General features: G+C 60.4%; 1 protein-coding gene across 1 annotated transcript in view; it reads left to right on the plus strand.

Annotated features, from left to right (window-relative positions):
• The first annotated feature begins 548 nt into the window (after positions 1–548).
• CACNA1I (calcium voltage-gated channel subunit alpha1 I) overlaps positions 549–20,592 on the plus strand; it is an 85,666-nt gene continuing 65,622 nt past the window's right edge. The window contains exons 1-3 of the mRNA XM_036301364.1: positions 549–808; positions 16,575–16,686; positions 18,518–18,651. Of these exons, the coding sequence (XP_036157257.1) occupies positions 576–808; positions 16,575–16,686; positions 18,518–18,651 (479 nt within the window). The 5' untranslated portion in view covers positions 549–575. The remainder of the gene's footprint in view (positions 809–16,574; positions 16,687–18,517; positions 18,652–20,592) is intronic.

A 20,592-nucleotide genomic window follows, 5' to 3' on the forward strand; every position in this document is an offset into this window, starting at 1 on the left:
TGAATACACAACTCTAGTCTCATAATAAAATAAATACACAACTAATATCACAACTGCAATCTAAGTGTTTTTAAAAAAATTATTATTTTTAATCCTCACCTGAGGATATTTTTCCATTGATTTTTAGAGAGAGTGGAAAAGAGAAGGAAAGACAGAGAGTCATATTGATGTGAGAGAAACACATCGATTGGTTGCCTCCTGCAGGAGCCCAGGCCGGGCCGGGGAGGAGCCTGCAACTGAGGTACATGCCCTCGACCGGAATCGGTCCACAGGCCGATGCTCTATCCACTGAGCCAAACCAGCTATGGCACAATCTAAGGCTTTGCTCCCCCCACTCTTCATCTCCTCAAACTGAGGTTGACCGGACTTGCCCTGGACCACCCAGCCTGGAAGTGGATTCCCACTCGGAGGCATCTGGGCCCGCAGTTCATTCCTCCCCTCATGGCCAGGGGTTAGGAAAGAACTGAGGGCCCAGGGGGCGAGGTTGGGGGCTTGCCGCCTTTCGGGGGAGGCTGGTTGGGGAGCGTGTCCCAGTCACTTCTTTTTCTCCCCCAGGCTCCCTGCTCGGCGCTGACATGGCTGAGAGCTGCTCGCCGCCCTCCTCTTCTGCTGTGGCCCTGGCCCCGGAGCCGGGGGTCACAGAGCAGCCGGGGCCCCGGAGCCCCCCGCCCTCCCCTCCGGGCCTGGAGGAGCCCCAGGATGGAGCCAACGCAGACGTCCCTCACCCGGACCTGGCGCCCGTTGCCTTCTTCTGCCTGCGACAGACCACCAGCCCCCGGAACTGGTGTATCAAGATGGTGTGTAACCCATATCCTTCGTGCGGCCTGGGCTTGTCGGGGCCCTGCCTGGGCCCCCCTGTTCCCTGATGAGCCCGCTGGCCACGCCTGCCCTGGTTGGGAGGCCTGAGGCCGCTGGCCATGCCTGGTTGGTGGGGGAGAGCTTAGTGGTGGCTCTGGGGAGGCATCGGGCATGGAGGTCGGACTGATGAGGACCTGCTGATGGGAACATTCTAGAAGTTGCTGACTGCCAGTGGCCGGCTGGCCCGGGAAGCCCTCAGGGGTGAACCCCAGCTCTGCACTGGAACTGAGGACGGAGTTAAGTCAGACCCTGGCCCATGGCCCAGCTCCCAGTGACTGAACCATCTGATGGATGGTGGCCACTGGGGTGATGAGAGCTGAGATGGGGACCCATGGGCATGGGCCCCAGGCATCTGTTCGGGGCCCGAGGCAGCGGCAAGCAGCCCCTCACGAATCTGCCTGCCTTCACTGTTGCCTCTCGTCTGCTCATGTCACCCCCCTGCTTCAGACCCGAAACCATTTCCCGCTGCCCTCAGCCAAGTCCTGACCCAGCCCACCAGACCCTGTGTGCCCCTCACCAGCCTCTCCACGCTGTGTCCTCTGTGCTCTTCTAGGCTTCAGGGCCCTCTCACATGCTCTTCCCTTTGTCTGAAACGATCTTCCCTGCTCTCTTCACCTGGGCAAGTCCTTTGTTGCATCCTTCAAATCACAGCTTGTGTCACCTCCTCAGGGCAGCCCTCTGGGATTTCCCCTCAGCCACTCTGTTGGTTGTCACTACCTGAACCTAACATTGGCCTCCTCCGGGGGTGCCACCACATAACCAGGACACAGACTGAGCTTGTCATGTTCACTGCCGGACCCCAGCGCCCAGCACAGGGCACAGCCACGGTGCTCCTTTGGTGTTCGCTGGGCAGACATCGGCAGTGTCTGAGCTGAGCCTCCAGTAACGCGTGGTGTTAGGTGAGAGGGCAGTGGGGACAGGGGTATGGCAGGAGCGAAGGCCTGGGGAGGAGAGGGCCTGAGGGCAGTTGGTGTGGCTGGGATGGGTGAGTGAGGGGCAGAGAGGGGAGGGGAGGCTGGCGGGGCAGTGGGAGATGTTGTAGGCTCCCTGTGCTGAGTGAGGAGCTGGCCTGCGTCCTGAGGGCCATGGAGACCCGGCGAAGTTTAAAGCAGGGAGGCGATGTGGTGAGACCTGCCTTAGAAGGACCACTGAGCCGTGATAAGAGGATGGATTGCAGGGGTGAGCCTGCGGCTGGGGGCTGCTGAGGAGGAGGCTTTGGGACCCAGGCGTGGTGGCCTTATGGTTTTTGGGATCCACCAAGCAAGACAGAGTCCTTACTGGTGCTTGGGGCCTCACAGCATGGGGCCTGAGCCCTGTCCTAGATGCCTGGGGTGCCTGGGTGCAGGCGGGGTGATGAGGCTAACCCCAGAAAGGCTGGGGGAGGCACATGCTGAGCCCACGTCTGCTGGCCTCCCTGCTGAGTTGGGAGTGGAGGTGATGATGGGCCCTGGAACCCACCCCCCTCCTGCCCCAGATCTGGGAAACCTGAGGGTCTCTGCTGGAGTGGGTGGAGTGCAGAGCTGTGGGCCCCTCTTTAGGAGGACACCCCAGCACGGGGACCTGCTCAGAGCACCTTCGGGCTCCCCGGGGCCCACAGCCAGAGGCTGCCGAGGCTGGCGCGAGGGATGGAGGTCTCGGCTTGAAGTGGCCACCTAACTGCTGAGCCGTCTTCTGGACCAGAGAGCTGACGACTCAGATTCCAGACTCTGCGACTGAGTCCAAGGCTCACACTTCCCATTTAAGGTTCAGTGACACCCACATTCTAGGCTTCAGTGAGCCCCAAACTGTGAAGTTCGGTTTCAAATACGTGTCCGGCCGCCACGGTGCTTGTTTGGGAGCTGAGGACCCGTGTCTCTGGGCCCCCCCTGTGAACGCGATGCTGAGATTTCACAGCCCGAGTGGGTCCGTGGGAGAGAGGCCAAGCTGGGTGTCTACCGGCAGATGTTGGTGTCCACAGGGGCTCCTGCAGCAGAGACTCGACCGGGGGTGCTCAGGCTGGGTTTTAGGGGGCTTGGGGGTGTGTGTGTGAATGTCTTTGATCAGATGCTTAGGGCTCTAGGATGCTTCCCTGCGAGGGAGCTCAGGGAGGGGCAGTGCCGACCCGGTGCCCCTCAGGGGGCACTGTTGGCATTTGGGCTGTGCTCCTGCTCTGTGGTCCTGGCTGCCTTGTCCCTTACAGGACGTGTGGTGATATTAGTAGGCAGTGCTCCTCCATCATTGTGACAACCAGGAAGGACCCTTCACCTCCCCAGACTCTGCAGGCGTCTGCTCCCCATCGAGGGCCCCTAGGAATGCGGGTGGGCGGCACAGGGTCAGCCCAGTGGGCCCGGGGCAGCGTGGGAGGTCGGCCCCAGACAGGCTGTCCTCCACACGCGGTCCCTGGTGCTGAGGGGCCCTGGCTTGGAGCCAGCGGCCCTTGCAGGCTCGGTCTCCCTGACTCAGCTCCTCAGCCAGCCAGGCCAGACCTGAGTCACCCCCTGACTCACCGGAGAACCCGGGGCTGGCGTGGGGAGCGGGCCGCTCACCCGCATGGCAGCGGTGCTGTCTGCCTGCCGGCCTGGCGCAGGTGTCGGCAGCTGGGGCTGCAGCGGGGAGGTCTCTGGGTCTGAGATGTCGGAGGCTTGGTGGCCCTGTTGGACTCCTGGGGGAGTGGTTCGGTGTGTGGACCCGAGTCAGGCACACCCAGGGGCTGGTTCTGCCTCTGCTTTGCTGTGTGGCCATGGGCCAGTTTCTTCTTTTGTTTTTGTTTTGTTAATCTTCACCCGAGGATATTTCCCCCCATTGATGTTTAGAGAGAGTGAAAGGGAGGGGGGGGGGTGCGAGGGGAGAGACACAGAGAGAGAAACATCAATGTGAGAGAGACACACCGATTGGTTGCCTCCCACATGCACCCCAACGGAGGCCAGGGATTCAGCCTGCCACTGAGGTCCATGCCCTTGACCGGAATCGAACCCCTGGCCCTTCAGTCCACGGGCTGACACTCTAACCACTGAGAAAAACTGACGAGGGCAGGCCAGTTTCTTAACCTCTCTGAGCCCCAGGCTCCCCAGTTGACAAGAAGGGTGGCCATCCCCAGGTCCCGGGATGGCCACAAAGACCAGAGCAGGCGCATAGGGAACATGTGGCGATGGAGCGGGCAGACTAGAAAAAGCGGCACAAGGCGGCCGTCATTCTCATTTTCTGTGCCCGAAAGGTGAGCGGGGCCCTTGTGTGTCTGAGCAAACTCTCTGCTCGTGGCAGATTCAGTAAGACCCTGGGCATCAAGGCTTTAGATAGAACACAATGCTTTCAGAGGACATTGTTTCCAGGGAAAATCAGATTCAGGCTCCGTTATTTAGGTAAATTTGTGCCGGTCATGCTGCTGGTAGCCGTGCCCTCACCCGTGCAGACATGGCTAATCCATCACGGCATCCTCCAGCGGGCGCCCCCGGCCGCAGAACTAATCAGTTGGAAACCTATTTTCCACCCAGATCAGATGTTGAGAGCCTTTCTCAGTGTAACTGGGGGCAGGGGGAGAAAGGCCGTGGTGCGTGTCCTCGCTCTGGTTTCCCGACCCCGCGCCTGAGTTTCCTGATCTCTGTAACGGGAGGGTTAGACGGTTAGATGGTTCCTGTAGACCCAGCACAGAGGAGGAGCACAGGCGTGGCAACCAGGAGCTCAGGCACGTACTGCGCTGCATTCTTTGCCTGCATCATCCCCTGCAACCCTTATACCACCCAGAGGTGCCCCCTTTTACACACGCGGAAAGTGAGGCTCAGAGCGGTGCAGTCACTTTTTCCAGGGTTGCACAGTCAGGGAGTGGTAGAGCTGGGATGAAGGCCTCCATTGCTCTGCACCCCCAGCCTCAGCTTTTATCCAGGCCCCGGGGAGCCTGGGGCAGCACGGGTTCTCCACACCCCATGGGGCAGGGCGGTTTGCTTCCCAGTTCCAGGCCGGTCTCCGTGGGTTCCAGCATCTACATTCTGCGGCCACCGCGCTGTGGCCTGCTGGGGGCCGCGCCTGTGAGTAGTTTGCAACCCCCACCCCCACCCCCCCACCCCGGCATCCTTGGGCTGCCTCCCCCTCCCGCCAGGGCTGAGCCAGCACTTGTGCTGCTTGCAAATCATCCATGCACGAGTCATCCATGCACGGCGGGAAGCCAGTCGTCTGTGAAGGCTGCCTCACTGCTGGGCAGGGGGAGGTTGCCAGTCTGAGTGGGGAGGCAGGAGGCGCCAGCTGCCAGGGACTTTGGCCAAGTCACCCCCCTCGCTAGCCCTCAGTCTCCCTGTCTGCAGGTTGGGAGAGTCGGGCAGCGAGGCCCAGAAGGGCTGCCCGGGTATCCGTTTCCCATGAGGCGTCTCAGTGGTGTCTCCCGGGCTCCAGGTTCCTTGTGGGGGGCTGGCTTGGCCTGTGCCTTTGCTGCTGGGCTCCTGCTTTTCGCCTGCCCCTCTGCCCCCTCTGCCTGCTCCTGCCCCGGCCCTCCGCTTGCCAGGGCGGGCTCTGTGGGTACTCTCACTTCCAATCAACCTGACCTAGATCCCTGCCTTGGGACCCTCTGACCTCGCCCATCCTGGGACAGGAAGAGGGCGGGGCCGCGGTCTCATCCTCAGCTGTTCGCTGTGAGGGTTCTGGTGCTTACTGAGCGGGTGAAGGGCTCCTGTTCACCCATCATTCACTCGCCCACTCATGAGGTCATTCAAGAAGCTTTACTGAGACGGGCCGTGTGCCACCGTGTGCAGAGGCCAGCCAGGGCCGTTCTGTGCAGGGGAGGCCACTCTGGCTCCCGGGGAGACCTCCGTGAGAAGGTGCCTGTGGGGTGGAGCAATGATGGTGGCCCAGGTGCTGGCAGGGCCTCGAGAGGAGGGTCCGAGTGGAGGTGTGGCTGCCGTGGGGTTGGTGTTGGAAGGAGAGGACTCAGAGGTGGCCCAGGGTCTGTGGCTTGGTCGCTGCATGAACGCAGACCTGTCCTGGCTTTGTGGCCCGGTGGCCGTGGACCAGTCTCTTGCCTCTGTTTAGCCTCTGTTTGCTCATCTGTGAAATGGGCGTCACAGTGACTCTGGTTGGCAACATCAAGGGGTCAAGTGAGAAGCCAGGGCAGGAATTGATCGGGCAAACTGTTGCGTGCCGAGGGCAGCTGTCTGCGCGCTGGGGCTGACGGGGAGCTGGCGGGAGCCACCAGGGTCCTGATGGCCGGTGGGCAGCTGGGCCCCAGGTCCTTGCTGATGGTCTGAGAGGCCCGGCTGCCCCGGTGACCTCTGCAGGCTGCCTCTCAGTCCTGCCGCACCTCGCGGGCCTTGGGCCCCGGATCAAGCCTCGGGGACCTTTCTGAGGGCTCCTGACTGTCAGGAAGCTCCCCTTCCCTCATCCCATCCCTCCTGTCCTGAGCCCTCTCCCTGTGGTGTGGCCATCGGGAGCATCTGGGGCTGAGTCCTTCCATCCCTTCCATGTAAACGGGCAGCTCCCTGGATCTCACCCCTCCTGTCCCACGTGACGGCTGGTGTCACCCTCCCTCTCTTCCCCTGCACAGGGGACGGACCCCTGGCCAGGAGCCCAAAGCTGTGTCACTTTGGGGGATCACTTCTCCCCTGGACTCACTCCTTCCTCCAGACACTGCCGAGTGCTGTGCCCCCCACCTTGCCCGCCTGCCTGCCTGCCTTTCCTTTGTTTATTCTTTCCTCACGCAGAGGCTTCTGGGGCTCTCGGTCACCACCACGTTAGTGTCCCCTCGCCTGGACTGAGGCCTCCCGGGCTCCCTCTGGTTGTCCTCTTAGATTCTCCCAGCACCTCCTGAGTGGTGGCAGGCCCGGGCAGGGCGGGGCGGTGCTACCTCCCCATTGTACAGCTAGGGAGACTGAGGCCCAGGAAGGGAGCATGACTTACCCACGTTAAGTAGTGGACAATGCCAGGGTGGGCTGGAGTCTAGGACTCCAGCTTCTCCAGCCAGTGCTTTGCCCACCCAGCCTGCTTATGGCTGGGGAAGGGGTTCTCTGGGGGAGGCTGTCCCCTCCCCTTCAGCCCTGGCCTAATGGGAACACCCAGACGGGCGACAAGTGTGCTGGAAGGAGCAACACATGTCTGGGAAATTGTCCGTTTCCCTCCATCTGGTGTAGAGAAGGTTGTTTTTCTCCAAGTAAAAGTCAGCATTGAGCCGTGCCCAGGGGGTGCTCATGGCGGCGAGCGGGTGCTGCAGGGCAGCGGGGTGGCCAGAGAGAGCCTGGCCCACAGGGCGGTCTCAGGGACTGTCACGTGGAAATGTCTGTGTAAAGAGAGCGCAGGTGCAGAAGCTGCCTCTGACCAGCCTGCGGGCATTTGGCCTGGGTCTTGGTGCGTGAGTAGGAGTTTTCCAGGAGACCAATGGAGGAATGGCATTCTAGGCAGAAGGAACAGTGTTGAGGACAGAAAGGCGTTTAGTGTGGCTGGAACCGTGTGAGACAGGCTGTTAGAGCTGCTGTTTGATCGTGTGGGCCCTGGGAAGCCATTGGTGGGTGTCCGACAGGGATGGGGCGTGGGAAAATTCATTTACTAGAATGGTTGCCCCTAGAGTAAAATGAAGGCTGCTTCAGGGAGGGAGAATGAGGTATGGAGACCAAGCAGGAGGCTCTTGCAACATATATTGGTTGGTTGGTTGGTTGGTTGGTTGGTTGATTGATGATTGATGGATTGATGCATTCATTCATTTAGCAAGTGATTATTGAAGACAGCTATGTGTTGGGCACTGTTCCTGACTCGAGTGGAACAGCCTGGTCGAGGGCTCTGAGCTGAGCGGAAGTCGCCGGGGACTCTGATAACAGCCTGGAGTGTGGGCTGAGTATGGAAGGACATTTGGTGTCCAGATTCTGGAAGGCAAAGGGGAAGACTGTGTCTGGAAGGGCACTGGTGGTCATTAGGGACCTACTATGTGCTGGGTACCGTTCATGCTGGCAGTAAGGATTGTCCACGGGACAGATGAGGCCCAGAGAGGTGAAGTGCTTGTCCAGGCCACCCAGCCTGGCAATGACAGAGTGCGGTGTGGCCAGAGCCCTGGCCGGGCGCTGCCCCGAGGGCCCCGGGAGGCCTGCCAGGAAGTCTTGTAGTAATTGATCTAGAGCAGAGAATTAGGAAGAGGGCTGGCTGGCTAATGAGGAGTTCGCCCCTCCTGGGGCATTTAAAACATGATTGGATTTTTACTCGTCCATCGGGCCTGGGCTCTGGCTTCTGTGCGAGAAGCCAGCGTTGACCCACGGCCGCCCTCAGACCGTGTCGCCATCCTGTTGGGAGAAAAACAGCCCCATTTGTGTCCCTCGGAGAGAAATCAATGTGTCTTTTTAATGGGCCGGAATGCCTTCCTGCGAACCTCGCTGCAGCTCTCCTGTGGGGCCGCCTTCCCCATTCTGTCCCCATCTGTCCTGTGGAGCTCTGCTCCTCCGGACTCCCTCTTCTCTCCCCAAGTTCACGTCCTGACATTCAGGGAGGCCTGCTGCTCAGCTCACTGCTGTGTGACACCCAGAAACAACCCGGCCTCTCTGGGCACCCGTTTCCATCTCGATTGGAAAGCAGGAGGAGGAGGCCGGTGACTGTGAGGTGCTGTGTGAGTGTGAGGGCTCGGGGGGAGGCGGGCTGGGGTGGAGGTGGACAGAGCAGTGTGACCACAGGCTGTGCCTGGCTTTTCCAGGAGAGAGGTAGAGAAGGCTCCCACCCACCCATCCGTTTATCCACCACCTACTTATCCATCTATCCATTTATCTATCTTTCCAGTTCTCCATTCACCCACCCATCCATCTACCCAACCCTTACATTCATGCATTTACCTACCTACCTTCTCCACTGTCTAGCCAAGAACTCTTATACAAAGGCCTTGAATGCCAAGCCAAGGAGTTTGGAAACTCTCTGGAAGTCATAGGGAGCCACAGATGCCCTTTGGTTTTGAAGGAGCCCCCTGGATGCCGTGTGGAGGATGTGTCATAGGAGGCAAGGGTGGAGGAGGAGACTCGTGAGCGAGAGAGTGCCGTCTGCTTGGGGCAGGGGGGATGCTGAGGGGTAGATGGAGAGGAGGGATTTAGGTGCTGAGATGGACCGGTCTCTGAGATGGGTGTGGCACCAGGGAGAGGGAGACTGGAGGGTGCTAGTCTGGACAACTTCCGGGATTGGTGGTGGTTGGGGTTTATTCATGGGGGTGGGAAGGGCCGGGGGGAATTTGGTGGTCGGGAGAGTACGACACACCCATTTTGGACACGGCGAATCTGAGGTTCCTAGGGATGTCCCGGAGTGTCTGGGAGGCCTGCTGCTCAGCAGTGAGTAAGCCTGGGCCTGGGACAGGCTGGGGAGCAGTGTGAGGTCAGGGACAGGAGAGGGGAGCCTGGAGGCTTGGGAGCATTTAAGGGACGGAACCCACAAAGTAGGAGGAGGACCTGCCCAGGGCCTTGTGGGGTCCCCGGAGTCCAAGGGAGAGAGTTTCTACAACAAGGGTCTGAAGCCCAGGGCCGTGAACCTGGATGGGGACAGGTCGCATGTTTCTCCTCCCCGACCTCTGACTGAAATGTAGCATTTCTCTGTCGCCAGCGGAGGTAAGGAACCACGGAGGGGTGGTGGCAGCTCCCGGGACTGTCGCCCGAGTCACCGCTGCTCCCCACCGCCGCCCGCCCCACCACTGCCCGCCCCACCGCCGCCCCGCCTGCTCACTGTGTTGACAATGGAGCTCGTATAGTTCTCTATCACAAATTTGTTTTTGTAAAACATATTTTGACAACTATTTTAACATGACTGGCTTCCTTCCTTTCTAACCCTGAGCATAAAACACCCCTGCACTGCAAACATCACTCCGAGAAGGGGCCCGTGAGCTTCCCAGGGGCACAGGGGAGGTGAGAGGCGCCTTGCGGGTGAGCGGGTGGGCCGTGCCCGCTGCTGCCGGCCTGGCGGGCCAGGAGGGTGCCACGTGTGGTGGTATGTAGGGTGCGGGAAGGGATGCCCGTGTGAATGTGTACATGTATGTGGTCGGGGCAGGCAGAGGAGACGTGTGGTGGGGACAGGCGCCCAGGAGGCCGAGGGAGGATGTCATCACCCTCCATCCAGCCCGGGACCTCTCTGTGTCTCCGCGGAATGTGTGCTCGTAGTTTCTGGGGGGCAGGGGCCTTGGCTTCTTCTTTTGGGGTTCCCAGAGCCAGGGTAGGCCTCACCCAGTGAGGGGGTGCTGAGTACATGCATGCGGAGCGGCGCATGTTAAAGAGGAGAGGAGGGGGAGTGTAGGGTGGGGAGGGGGCTGCGCAGCCTCCAGCGCAGAAATCTCACCTCAGCCTCCTTGTTGCCTCCCACTGACAGGGGTCTCACTCCCTCCCGAGGCTGCCACGCCCCTGAGCATCTGCCCCAGGCAGGGCGCCAGCACAGAGGAGGATGGCTACGCGCTGCCCACGGAGAGCTCAGCCTGGTGGGGTGAGAGGCCAGGACAGACCACACTCAGTTCAGAGCTGCTATAAGGGGGAGGGGGCGTCCAAGGTGCTGTGGGGCCCGGGGAAGCGGCTACCACCCCCACCCAGGACTCTAGGAGGCACCCCGCGGGCACCTCTTCCTGTGGGTGGGGGCTCCTGAGACTGGCTTGCCCACAGGCGGTGGGACCGTGGCCCCTGTGCTCAGCAGTGGCTGAAGCGGTGGCGTCTGGAGCGTCTCCCGGCTGGAGCATCCGTCCTGGGGACCATCCGCCCCGGGCTCCCTTCCCTGCTGGCAGCCTTTCCCCCCCGCGTCATCGACTCCCCCACTCCGGCTGTCGCACTGGGCACTGCGGCCTGCGGACATCTGGGAATCAGACACTTTGGCCAAATACAATGAGTTTTCAAATTATGGGTGATTAAAGAAGCGGGGAGGGGTGGGGGGTGGGGGGGCAGGGACAGGGAAGGAAGGGGGAGCTCACTCCCTGGTCCCCTCCCCGGAAGGGATCTCAGCCCACCGAGGAGGCTCCGTGGCTTATAAGCAGAGCCGGTCAGCCTGGGCAGGGCTGTGCGGCCTGTGGGGGGCTCCTCGTCGCTGGAGGTGTGGGAGTGGAGAGAGGCTTAGGACCATCTGCCCAGCAGGCCTGTCCACTTGGTGAAGCAACTTCTGTCCAGCTCGGCCACCGTGTCACCGTGGGCAAGTCCTGCCGTCTCTGGGCCTTCATTTTCGTATCTGTGAAGTGGGTGTGATGGACGGCCATGCCTGTCTCCCAAGGCCGCCTAGGGCACGAGCAGAACAAATCCCTAAACACACGGGAGACGGGGGTGGTTAAACCCCGGCTCTGCCCCTCACGTGGCCTTGGACAGGTTCGTGAAACGGGGATGACACCCCACCCTCGCGGGGTTGTGGTGAAGGCTCCGGCGGGGGCTGCGACAGCCGGCGCCCCAGCAGGTGCTGGTGCTGTCTTTAATTGTTGTATTTTTATTGTTCCTTATGGCAGCTGTGCTTCATTATTTTTTGTTGCACTTTTTATTGAGGTCAAACCTGCATGCAGTAGAGCTCTCAAATCTTAATGTCCGGCTCAAGGCATCTTTCCTCATAGACACACTCCTGTGACTCCACTCAGACAAAGAAGAATGTCTCTAGCCCGGGAAGCTTCCTCCTCCCCCCCAACCCCTATGGCTGCTCCCTAAAAATCACGGCAGCAAAGACCTCCTTCATGTAGGTTAACTCTGCCTGGTTTTTCACTTTATATACTTGGGTTCATACACTGTTTGCTCTTCGACGCTATCCATGCTGTTGCTTGTACTGGTAGCTTGTTCTTTTTCCTGGCTGTGTAGTATTCCACTCAGTGGGCGGGCCCCACAGTTTCTCAGCCTTGGCCCTGTCGACGTTTGGGGCTGGAGAATTCTTTGTGGGGGGCTGTTCTGGGCATTGCAGGGTGTTTAGCATCATCCCTGTTTTCTACTCGTTACCTGCCCGTGCTCCACCTCCCCGGGTGTGACAGTCAAAATGTCTCCAGGAATGGCCACATGTCCCTTGGGGTCAAACTCATCCCTAGTTGGAATCTTCTGCCCAACTCACTCTCCTGTTGGGGGGCCTTGAGTTGTTCCCTGGTTGGGGCTGTTATGAATAACGTGTGCCTTTCGGCAGACTTATGTGGGCATTTCACTGGAGTGGGGGTCCGGGAGTGGCACCCCTGGTCCTAGTGAGGGCCTCTGTTTTGCTTAAATAGAAGCTGCCAAGGAGCTGTCCAGTGGTCATTGCTCATAGAGATAAGTTGAATGAATGAATGAATGAATGAATGAGTGGATATCCTCTTTAAAGCCCAGGGCCTGGAGCACATTCAACTTGGTAGCCACTGTTACCACAGCGAGGCTCTACGGCCTCACACACATGGGGCCCGGGGACAGGGACACGCTCGGGGCACCTCCGGGCGGGAATAAGCCTGGTTCGTCTCAGAACACGGACACAGAGCGTGTGGACCTGGCCCGAGGAGCACGAAGCTGGACCAAGACCCGGAGTCCAGCCTCAGGCCCAGCCGGTGAAGGCCCATGGACTGAGCTCCCACCCTCGGAGCCCCTGGGGGCCAGCGGGGAGGGCCTCCCCTGCAGAGGCTGGCCCGGCTTCCCTGCCTCCCGGTCCAGAAGGATGCAGCCCCAGCCCCCTTTCTCTACTTGGTTCCTTTAGACAACAGAGGCCCACCCTGGGAAATGGATTAGATTTCAGATTTGACAGCTATAAAAACAAACATGGCCACCCCAGCCAAACCCAGCACTCTCACCCCCACCCCTCCTTCCAGAGCGCCCCCAATGACAGAAACCGTGACTGTCAGCTGGGCGCACAGGATGGAGGGGGGTGGTTGCCATGGTGACCGTGTAGGTCTCTGGCTCCGGTTCCTGGAGAGGAGGCTGGCCTGAGGGGCCTGCTGGGGTGTCAGGCACTGTCCCTCCATTTGGTCTCACTCTTCTCTCTGGGAAGTGGGAGTTTTGAGGGGACCCCTGGCGTGGTGCCTTCCCGGTGACTCTGTCTCCCTAAGTCACAGCCCAGCCTTCCCAAGACTCAGCAGGGGGGCCATGGGTTGGAGTTAGGGTTCAGATCCAGCTCAGCTTCTTACTGGGACCAGCACCCCTCCCTGCATCTCCTGCAGACAGGTCCCTCCTTCCCCACCCCGCAGGGGTGGGACATCCCGTTCTTGACCCCACTAGGCACCGGCAGATGGGCTGCTGCTGGCTCACCGCTGACCCAGGCCCACTCGGGAGGCATCAGTGTGGGCGAGAAAGGAAAAGCGAATGAGTCGTCCACCAAACGCATGCCGGTCCAGGGGCCTCGCGTTCCAGGCCCCGTGCCCGGGGTCCACGGAGCAGGTGGCTGAGAATGTGGGATTTGGAGTCAGCATGAGGCAGGTTCAAATCCTGGCCCTGCCACATACCAGCTGTGTGAACCCGGGCGGCTATGTGTGATGGGAGCCCTGGAACCAGCTCTCGGTGCCTCAGTTTCCTTATCTGTAAAATGGGGGTAACGGTAGTGCCTGCCAGTTTTAGGGAACTTTGCTTAAGTTCTGGGCGACTTTCCTCGTTGCCAGGCCTGAATGAATCGGAATTTCGAAAGGCTGTGCGTGAAGAGTCGGAGCGCTGCGAGGCAGACGTCCATCCCAGGGGCTGGCTTAGCGTCCCTTCGCTTCGGCTCGCCGTGTCTCCTTGCTGGCTCTGCCCTCCGTTTCCCACGTGCAACGGGCGACCGGACCAGAGGCTCTGAGGACTCGGTGGGGCTGTTCTGTGACAAGGTCACCCCAGCAGAAGTGAGGTCGGAGCGATGAGTAGGCCAGGTGGCAGGGCACCCCCTGCACGGCCTCAGGTGCCAGGCGGGGGGCTCTGAGCCTTACTGTGTGAGGCAGTGAGGAGCTGGCACTCAAGGCCCTGCCTCCCGATCACCCAGAAAGCCTGTACCGCCCTCTCGGGGTCTCTGTCCTCCCTCAAGTGTCCCAGGGCACCAGAGCCTGCCCAGCGGCCTCTCTGAGCTCCCCGGTGACTCATGGCGGAAACGCCAGGCGTCGGGCCAGGCCCTGGAGCCCCTCGGCCTGGACCTCGCCTCCCTGCCAGGCTCCTTCCCCACGGCCTGTGATCTGGTTCAGCTTCCAGGGCTGCTGCCTTTGATCCCTGGGCCCGTGGGGAGCATGTCAGGAACCTCGGGCAGCGATGCCAGCTCTGGCCTGACTTCTGAGCCTCGCGGGCTCTTGGAAAGGGCCCAGGCTCTGCCATCTGGGATTTCCCCGAGCGCCTCAGGGCCGGGCTGAGACTGTCCGTCCCTGCGTGTCTGCCGCTGAGCCATCTAGAGGTGAAAGCCGATCCATCTGGCCCCTTGAGGGGCTCGGTGCCGAGGGCGAGCCGGACGAACAACAGAGGCAGCTGCGGGCACCACCGAGTCAGGCCGCGTGGGCTGCCCGCGGACAGTGTGGCCTTGGGCAAGTCACTCCAGCTGTCCAGGCCTGTTTCCTCCCCTGCCCCCAGCGGGTGTGGTGACAGCTGGGGCCATGTCCCTAGGGGTTACTGCCAAGTTCATGACTATGATACCAGCTAGACCAGGCGAGCAGGGAGCACTGCCAGAGAGGAGGCTGGACCATGGCCCTGTGAGTGGTGAGAGGTGCTTCAAGGGATGCTTTAAGAGGTGACACGTGAACTGGGCTGTGAAGGATGAGTAGGAGTTTGCCTGGGGGATGTGGTAGAGGGAAGGGAACGTGCATGCAGGGTATGCTTGGGGACAGCAAGGAGTTCAGTGCAGCCCGGCTGGCGTGGCTCAGTGGTTGAGTGTAGACCTATGAACCAGGAGGTCACGGTTCGATTCCCGGTCAGGGCACATGCTGGGTTGCGGGCTCGGTCTCCAGTGTGCCCCAGGAGGCAGCCAATCATATGTATATATGTATATACAGTTCAGTGCATACCAAGGCCAGAGGGAGGTGGTCACAGGAATTCGCTAAGACCAGTCTAGGGGCCTTGGATGTCCAGCTGAGGACGGTGCTGGGAACCATGGCAGGCTTCTGAACGGGGAGAGGCACCCAGAGCCGTTCAGGCAGATTAATCGGGCAGCATAGCGCGGGGATAAGAAAAGCAGGCTCTGGTTTGGTATTCCAGCTCTGCCGTTTCCCAGCTGGTGACCTTGGGCAAATCACACTCCCCTTTCTGTCTCCATTGCCTCATTTGTAAAAATAGTGCTGCAGGGATTAAAGGAGCTAACACTTTCGAAGCGCTCTGACAGTGTGGGGCGCACAGTGGGCCTGGTGACTGTGTGGGACAGATCAGAAGGGCAACGGGGAGGCGAGAGCCGCTGAGGATGGATGGGCCGAAGACTCAGGGGACAGAGGGGGGTCACAGGCAGGGACAGGCCATGAGTCCCGGAGGAGAGCACGGGCCTTGGAGGCCAGCAGGCCTGTGTGAATCGCAGCCCTCATACTTCCCAGCTGTGTGATGCAGGAGAGGCCCCTCGGGTCTCAGTTTTTCCCATCTGTACAATGGGCTCAGGGTCCTGAGGAAGAAGTGGGGGTACCAGGCTCCTGGGAGACCCCTGTTAAGTGCATGTTGAACTTGAAACTGGCAGGAAGGGCAGAGGGAGCCTAGGAGGAGGCTGAAGGCGAGAGAGCGCGACAGGCAGGGGGGAAAGCTTGGGGGATGGGTAATTAGAACGTTTGAACTTTAGAAAAGTTAATTAATGATGAAGCTGTGCTGGAGCGCTGCTCAGGCTAGAAGGGGCCCTGGCAGCGACTGAAATTAATTACAGGCTGTGGCGGGAGAATGGCAGCGGGATGGGGCGGGCAGGAAGGAGCAGGGCTGGGGCAAGGAGGGTCTGAGCGGAGGAAGAGGGAAGGCAGCATCCCAAGGTGAGCCAGGGCCCCCGGGGTTGGAGGGAGGCTGTTACCAAGGAAACCAAGTCAGTTTCCCATCAGGCAAGAGGTGCTCAGCGCCCCTTGGGTGGGATCCGGCTGAGGGTCAGGCTGGTGTGGCTACCTCCGAGCCTGGAGCAAGGCTGGGAGATGGAGTGAGCGGAGACACTGAAGAATCACAGGGTGTCCTCGTGGGCAGGGCCCAGAGAGATTTACTTATTTATGCAACAGACATTTACTAGGTGCCCGTCACTGTCAGCTGTGAACGCCAAACCCTGTCCCCTGGGGTGTAGGCCCCGCCCAGGGCTGGGTGAAGGATGCTCCCTACTCCCTTGGCCACAGGAGGCTTCCCTACCTGGGCTGGGCCCCACCTCGCTGGGTGCAGGGGCCGGGAGCCCTGGGTACGGATACCCCAGAGCCTGGAGATGAGCTCTAATCCGACCGCAGGTGAGGAGAGAGTGACTGAGGTGCCCAGCCAGTCTCAGCCACACTGGACCGGCCTCTGCAGGCTCCAGATCAGGCCTTGGGCAGAGGTGGAGGGGGCATGGGTCAGGGGAGGGGAGAGGTGGCCAAGGGGCGGGGCGGGGGGAGGGAGGCAGTGACAGTCAGAGGGAGGTGGTCAGAGGTGGAGATGCCCGGATAGGTCAGAGATGGCTGCCAGCCAAGCCCAGGGGCCTCCTCCTTCCTGGGAACTCTGAGGCTGGGGCGAGGGGGTAGGTGGGGGTCCGGGCAGGGGTGGCTCGGTGGGGCTTGGGTTCTCTGGTGGGTTTGGCACGTGTGGGCATGTCTGTTGTGAGGGGGGAGGCTGGCTCCAAGGTCTTTTGAGAACTCGGGCAGGGAAGGAGCGGGAGAGGGGAAGAACAGGAGTGGGGGGTATGCCTGAGGAGGGGGGGCGTTACGTTCCGGGGAGCACTCGGCCCCATGGCCACGTCCCCACTGACTTGTCCTTGACTCTGTGCACGTGGTTCGAATGTGTCAGCATGCTGGTCATCCTGCTGAACTGCGTGACCCTCGGCATGTACCAGCCGTGCGACGACATGGACTGCCTGTCCGAGCGCTGCAAGATCCTGCAGGTGAGGTGGCCTGCCCCGCCCTGCCCCACCCCTCCCCACCCTGCACCCACCCTGCACCCACCTGCCCATGATGCCCCACCCCTCCCCACCCTGCACCCACCCTGCACCCACCTGCCCATGATGCCCCACCCCTCCCCACCCTGCACCCACCTGCCCATGATGCCCCACCCCTCCCCACCCTGCACCCACCCTGCACCCACCTGCCCATGATGCCCCACCCCTCCCCACCCTGCACCCACCTGCCCACGATGCCTCCCACCCCACCCCCACCCTGCACCCACCTGCCCACGATGCCCCCCACCCCCCCACGATGCCCCCACCCCCACCCTGCACCCACCTGCACACAATGCCACACCCACTTACCCACAATGTCCTGCTCTCGCCTCTCCCCCTTCCCCCAACCCCCCAGCACCAGGCACAGCCAAGCACAGCCAAGCCACACACCACTACCTCTCCTTGCTAAACTGGCCGCCTCTTCCTCACGCCTGGCTGGTTTCACCCATTCTCCTTCACCATCTTCATCTCCTGGCTTTTGACCCAAGTCCAGGCCCCACCTCCTCCTCCTGGTCTCCCCAGTGTGCAGTGACCCCACCACTCCTCTGCGGGACGCCCGCCCATGACCCCCAGGGCTCTGGGAGGAAGGGCAGCTCCACAGCTGGTCCTCGGTGCCCTGCACGCGCGGGCCCCCGTGTCCCTCCTGTGCCCTCCTGCTCTCGTCTCCTCGGGCCCCGGTGGGGCTAACCGCGGTACCTCCATGGCCCGTGCGGTGTGTGAGCACCGTGGTGCAGGGCTTGGGGTTCTGCCCATGTTACACATGGAAGCACTCAGTGGGCTCCCTGGGGAGGGAATCCCCCTGGGCAGGACTGCCCTCTGCCTCCTGTGTTCCACAGGGCTCAGTGGGTCCCAGGGCCTCAGAGCCCCCTGGGGCCCTTGTTAAAGACCCTGAGCCCTGGCCCATCCCACACCTGCAGAATCAGCATCTCCAGGGGCGGGTCGGGGGTCCAGGTGGGTAACAGCCCCTCAGCCGAGCGGAGTTATTGCTGACCAGCCTCAGTGGGTACTGGGCTGGCTCCCCTACCAGGGGCGAGTTCACTGAGGACTCGTCTCTGTGTCCGCGACTCCGGCCTCTGTCCTGCACACAGTAGGTGTTCTGTGCTCGTTTGTTGAGCTGAATTGACTGCAGCCCTTGTCTGTCCTAGAAGGAGGAGTCCCGCCCAGGCCTTGTTCCCCAGGAAATGTATTCTCACCTGAGCCCATGACCAGGGACCATCTGGGGCCTCCTTCTGGGCAGAGGAAGGCAGCGCTGAGACCTGCGCCTCGTGTCGGGGTCAGGCCTGTTCTGAGAGAGCTCCTTCCCTGTGGGCTCTGGAGTCAGAGAGACCTGAGAGTCTGTTCTGGTTCTGCCACTCACCTGCTGTGTGACCTGAGGCTAGTTGCTTAACCTCTCTGAGCCTTAGTTTCCTTATCTGTCAAATGGACTCTCCATGGGATCATTGTGAGACTTAGAAGAGAGAATGGAAGTCAGGTATATAGCCCAGAGCTTGGCAATTATTCAGAAGAGCCTCTTTGTTCTAGCCCCTTCTGGGTCCCTTGTCATTATACCTGGTTTTAGGGAACTAATAGAATGGGCCGCATTACCCTGGGCAGTTCATTCCTCCCTCTGGGCTCAGTCTCCTCATCTGTGAGATGAGTGCTTTGGAACAGGATCTCTGAGTTCTCGTTCTGCCCCCTGTGTCCACGACTGTGTCCCCGACTCACACCGTGGCTGCAACCTCTGGGTCCTGCCGCTGAACCTCACTCTGTCCCTCACTTCTCGCCTCCCACCCTGCAGGTCTTTGACGACTTCATCTTCATCTTCTTTGCCATGGAGATGGTGCTCAAGATGGTGGCCCTGGGCATTTTTGGCAAGAAGTGCTACCTTGGGGACACGTGGAACCGACTGGACTTCTTCATCGTCATGGCTGGGTAGGTAGTGCCTCTGGTGCTTGCCAGACGGAGTTCCAATAACCTGTGGGGCATCCTGGTGACAATGGCGAAGCCGCGTGGTAATGTTGGGGCCGACAGACACCCCTTCCTCCCTCGCCGGGAAGTCGTGTGTCCGCCTGCACTGTCAGTGGCTACGGGGTCTGTTTCACATGAACTGCCTGACCTTGAGGAAGCCAGGTACCCTCTTTGAACCTCAGTTTCCTTGTCTGTAAAATGGGGATGATAAGAGTAGCTGCGTCAGAATGAGCACCCAGTAAATGTTAGCTGCTGCAGTATGATTACCCTTCGATCACTCAGCAAGTCAGAGAGAAGCAGAGTCACGCACTGACTCCAAACTGTGACTGTTTCTACCAAGACAGAAGCTGCAGTCAGAGGCCAGGTCCCAGCGTGGCCTCTTGCAGTGCCTGTGTCTGATTCCGCTCTGGGCCTGGCTCCTGCTTTCCTGGGCCCAGCCAGGCGCATCCCTCCGACCCCCAGGGGAGGGCGAGCTCCCCGTGTCTGCGCTGGGGGACTGTGAAGGACAGAGGGGCATGGAGGACAGCACACCCGGACACAGGCCTCCACCTTCCCAGCTCCCGTCTGGGGAGAGGCAGTCAATGCTACATGGGAACGTGTCACGCACACAGATGAGGCTCTGGGCAAAGCGCTGTGGCTTTCTTTAAAAAAAAATTTTTTTTTATTGATTTTTACATAGAGAGTTAGGGAGAGGGAGAGAGAGAGAGAAACATCAATGAGAGAGACACATGGATTGACTGCCTCCTGCACTACTCCTACTGGGGATTGAGCCCACAGCCTGAGCGTATGCCCTGATCAGGAATCGAACCTGGGACCTCTTGGTCTATGGGACGATGCTCAATCCACAGAGCCACCAGCCCGGCAGGTGCTGTGGTTTTCTGAGCGCATCTCTGAGCCAGGCTCGGGGCTCAGGACTCAGGGCTCGAGGACTTTCCCAGGGGAGTGGCGCGGGAGCCGAAGGACAGGCAGGCGTCAGCCATGCCCAGCAAGGGGGCCCTGGGGCAGAAGTGACAAGGGGGAGGGGAAAAGGCTGGAGGCCTGTGTGGGCGTCATCGCATGTGAGAGCATGTGTGTGTGCACATGCATGTGCGTGATGCCAGCGAGAAGAGGCAGGGAGGGCAGACAGGCATGTGGCTGTGAGGGAGTCAGTACCACTGTCTGTGTGGAATTCCACAGATAAGTTCTGAAGCGAGAGGACGTGTCCACTCGTGTTCAAGGAAATGTCACGCCTCTTCGAGGCACCTTTCTAAGACCGTGTTCAGTTTCGCCGCCACGTGATCAGAGTGGTGTAGACCTCCCTGGGACTCACTCATGCTGGGTTCATGGGTTTCCTGGGAGCCACGCCTCCCTTTGCCAAGTTCCTCGTCTCATCCCCATTCTGATGTGGCCCAGGGTCTCCTTAAGTTGGGGTGTGTGTGTGTGTGTGCATGTGTGTGCACATGTGTGTATGTGTGCGTGTGTGTATGTGTGCGTGTGTGTATGTGTGCGTGCATGTGTGTGTGCGTGTGCGTGTGCGTGTGTGGTTTTCTCTCTAATTTAAAGAACGGGTATTTGAGTGGTGTCATTTTTCAGCCTTGCCTCTGCACACGTGTTTTCCGTTGACCTTGGTGAGTGAGGGTGGTTTTTGTCTGTGTTGCTCTGACACTTCCGTCGCTCAGAACCCGCACGCAGTGCCGTTTGCTCTCCGCTGGGCGAGGGGTGCCCGGACGGGCCTGCCTCTCCTTCTGGGCAGCCGGCCGCGTCTTCCTCGCTGGAGGCCCGCAGGGCTTCTCCTCACCTTCGGTTCAGACATCTCGCTGGGCCGGGCCTTGGTGAAGAGGCTCCCGTGGGACCTTCCGGAACTCCAGGGGAGGGAAACCCTTCGATTTCCTCTTCGATCATCGTCCTTTCTCTTCCGGTCCCTCC

Source organism: Myotis myotis, unplaced genomic scaffold (genome assembly GCF_014108235.1).
Source record: "Myotis myotis isolate mMyoMyo1 unplaced genomic scaffold, mMyoMyo1.p scaffold_m19_p_3, whole genome shotgun sequence".
Classification (NCBI taxonomy): domain Eukaryota; kingdom Metazoa; phylum Chordata; class Mammalia; order Chiroptera; family Vespertilionidae; genus Myotis; species Myotis myotis.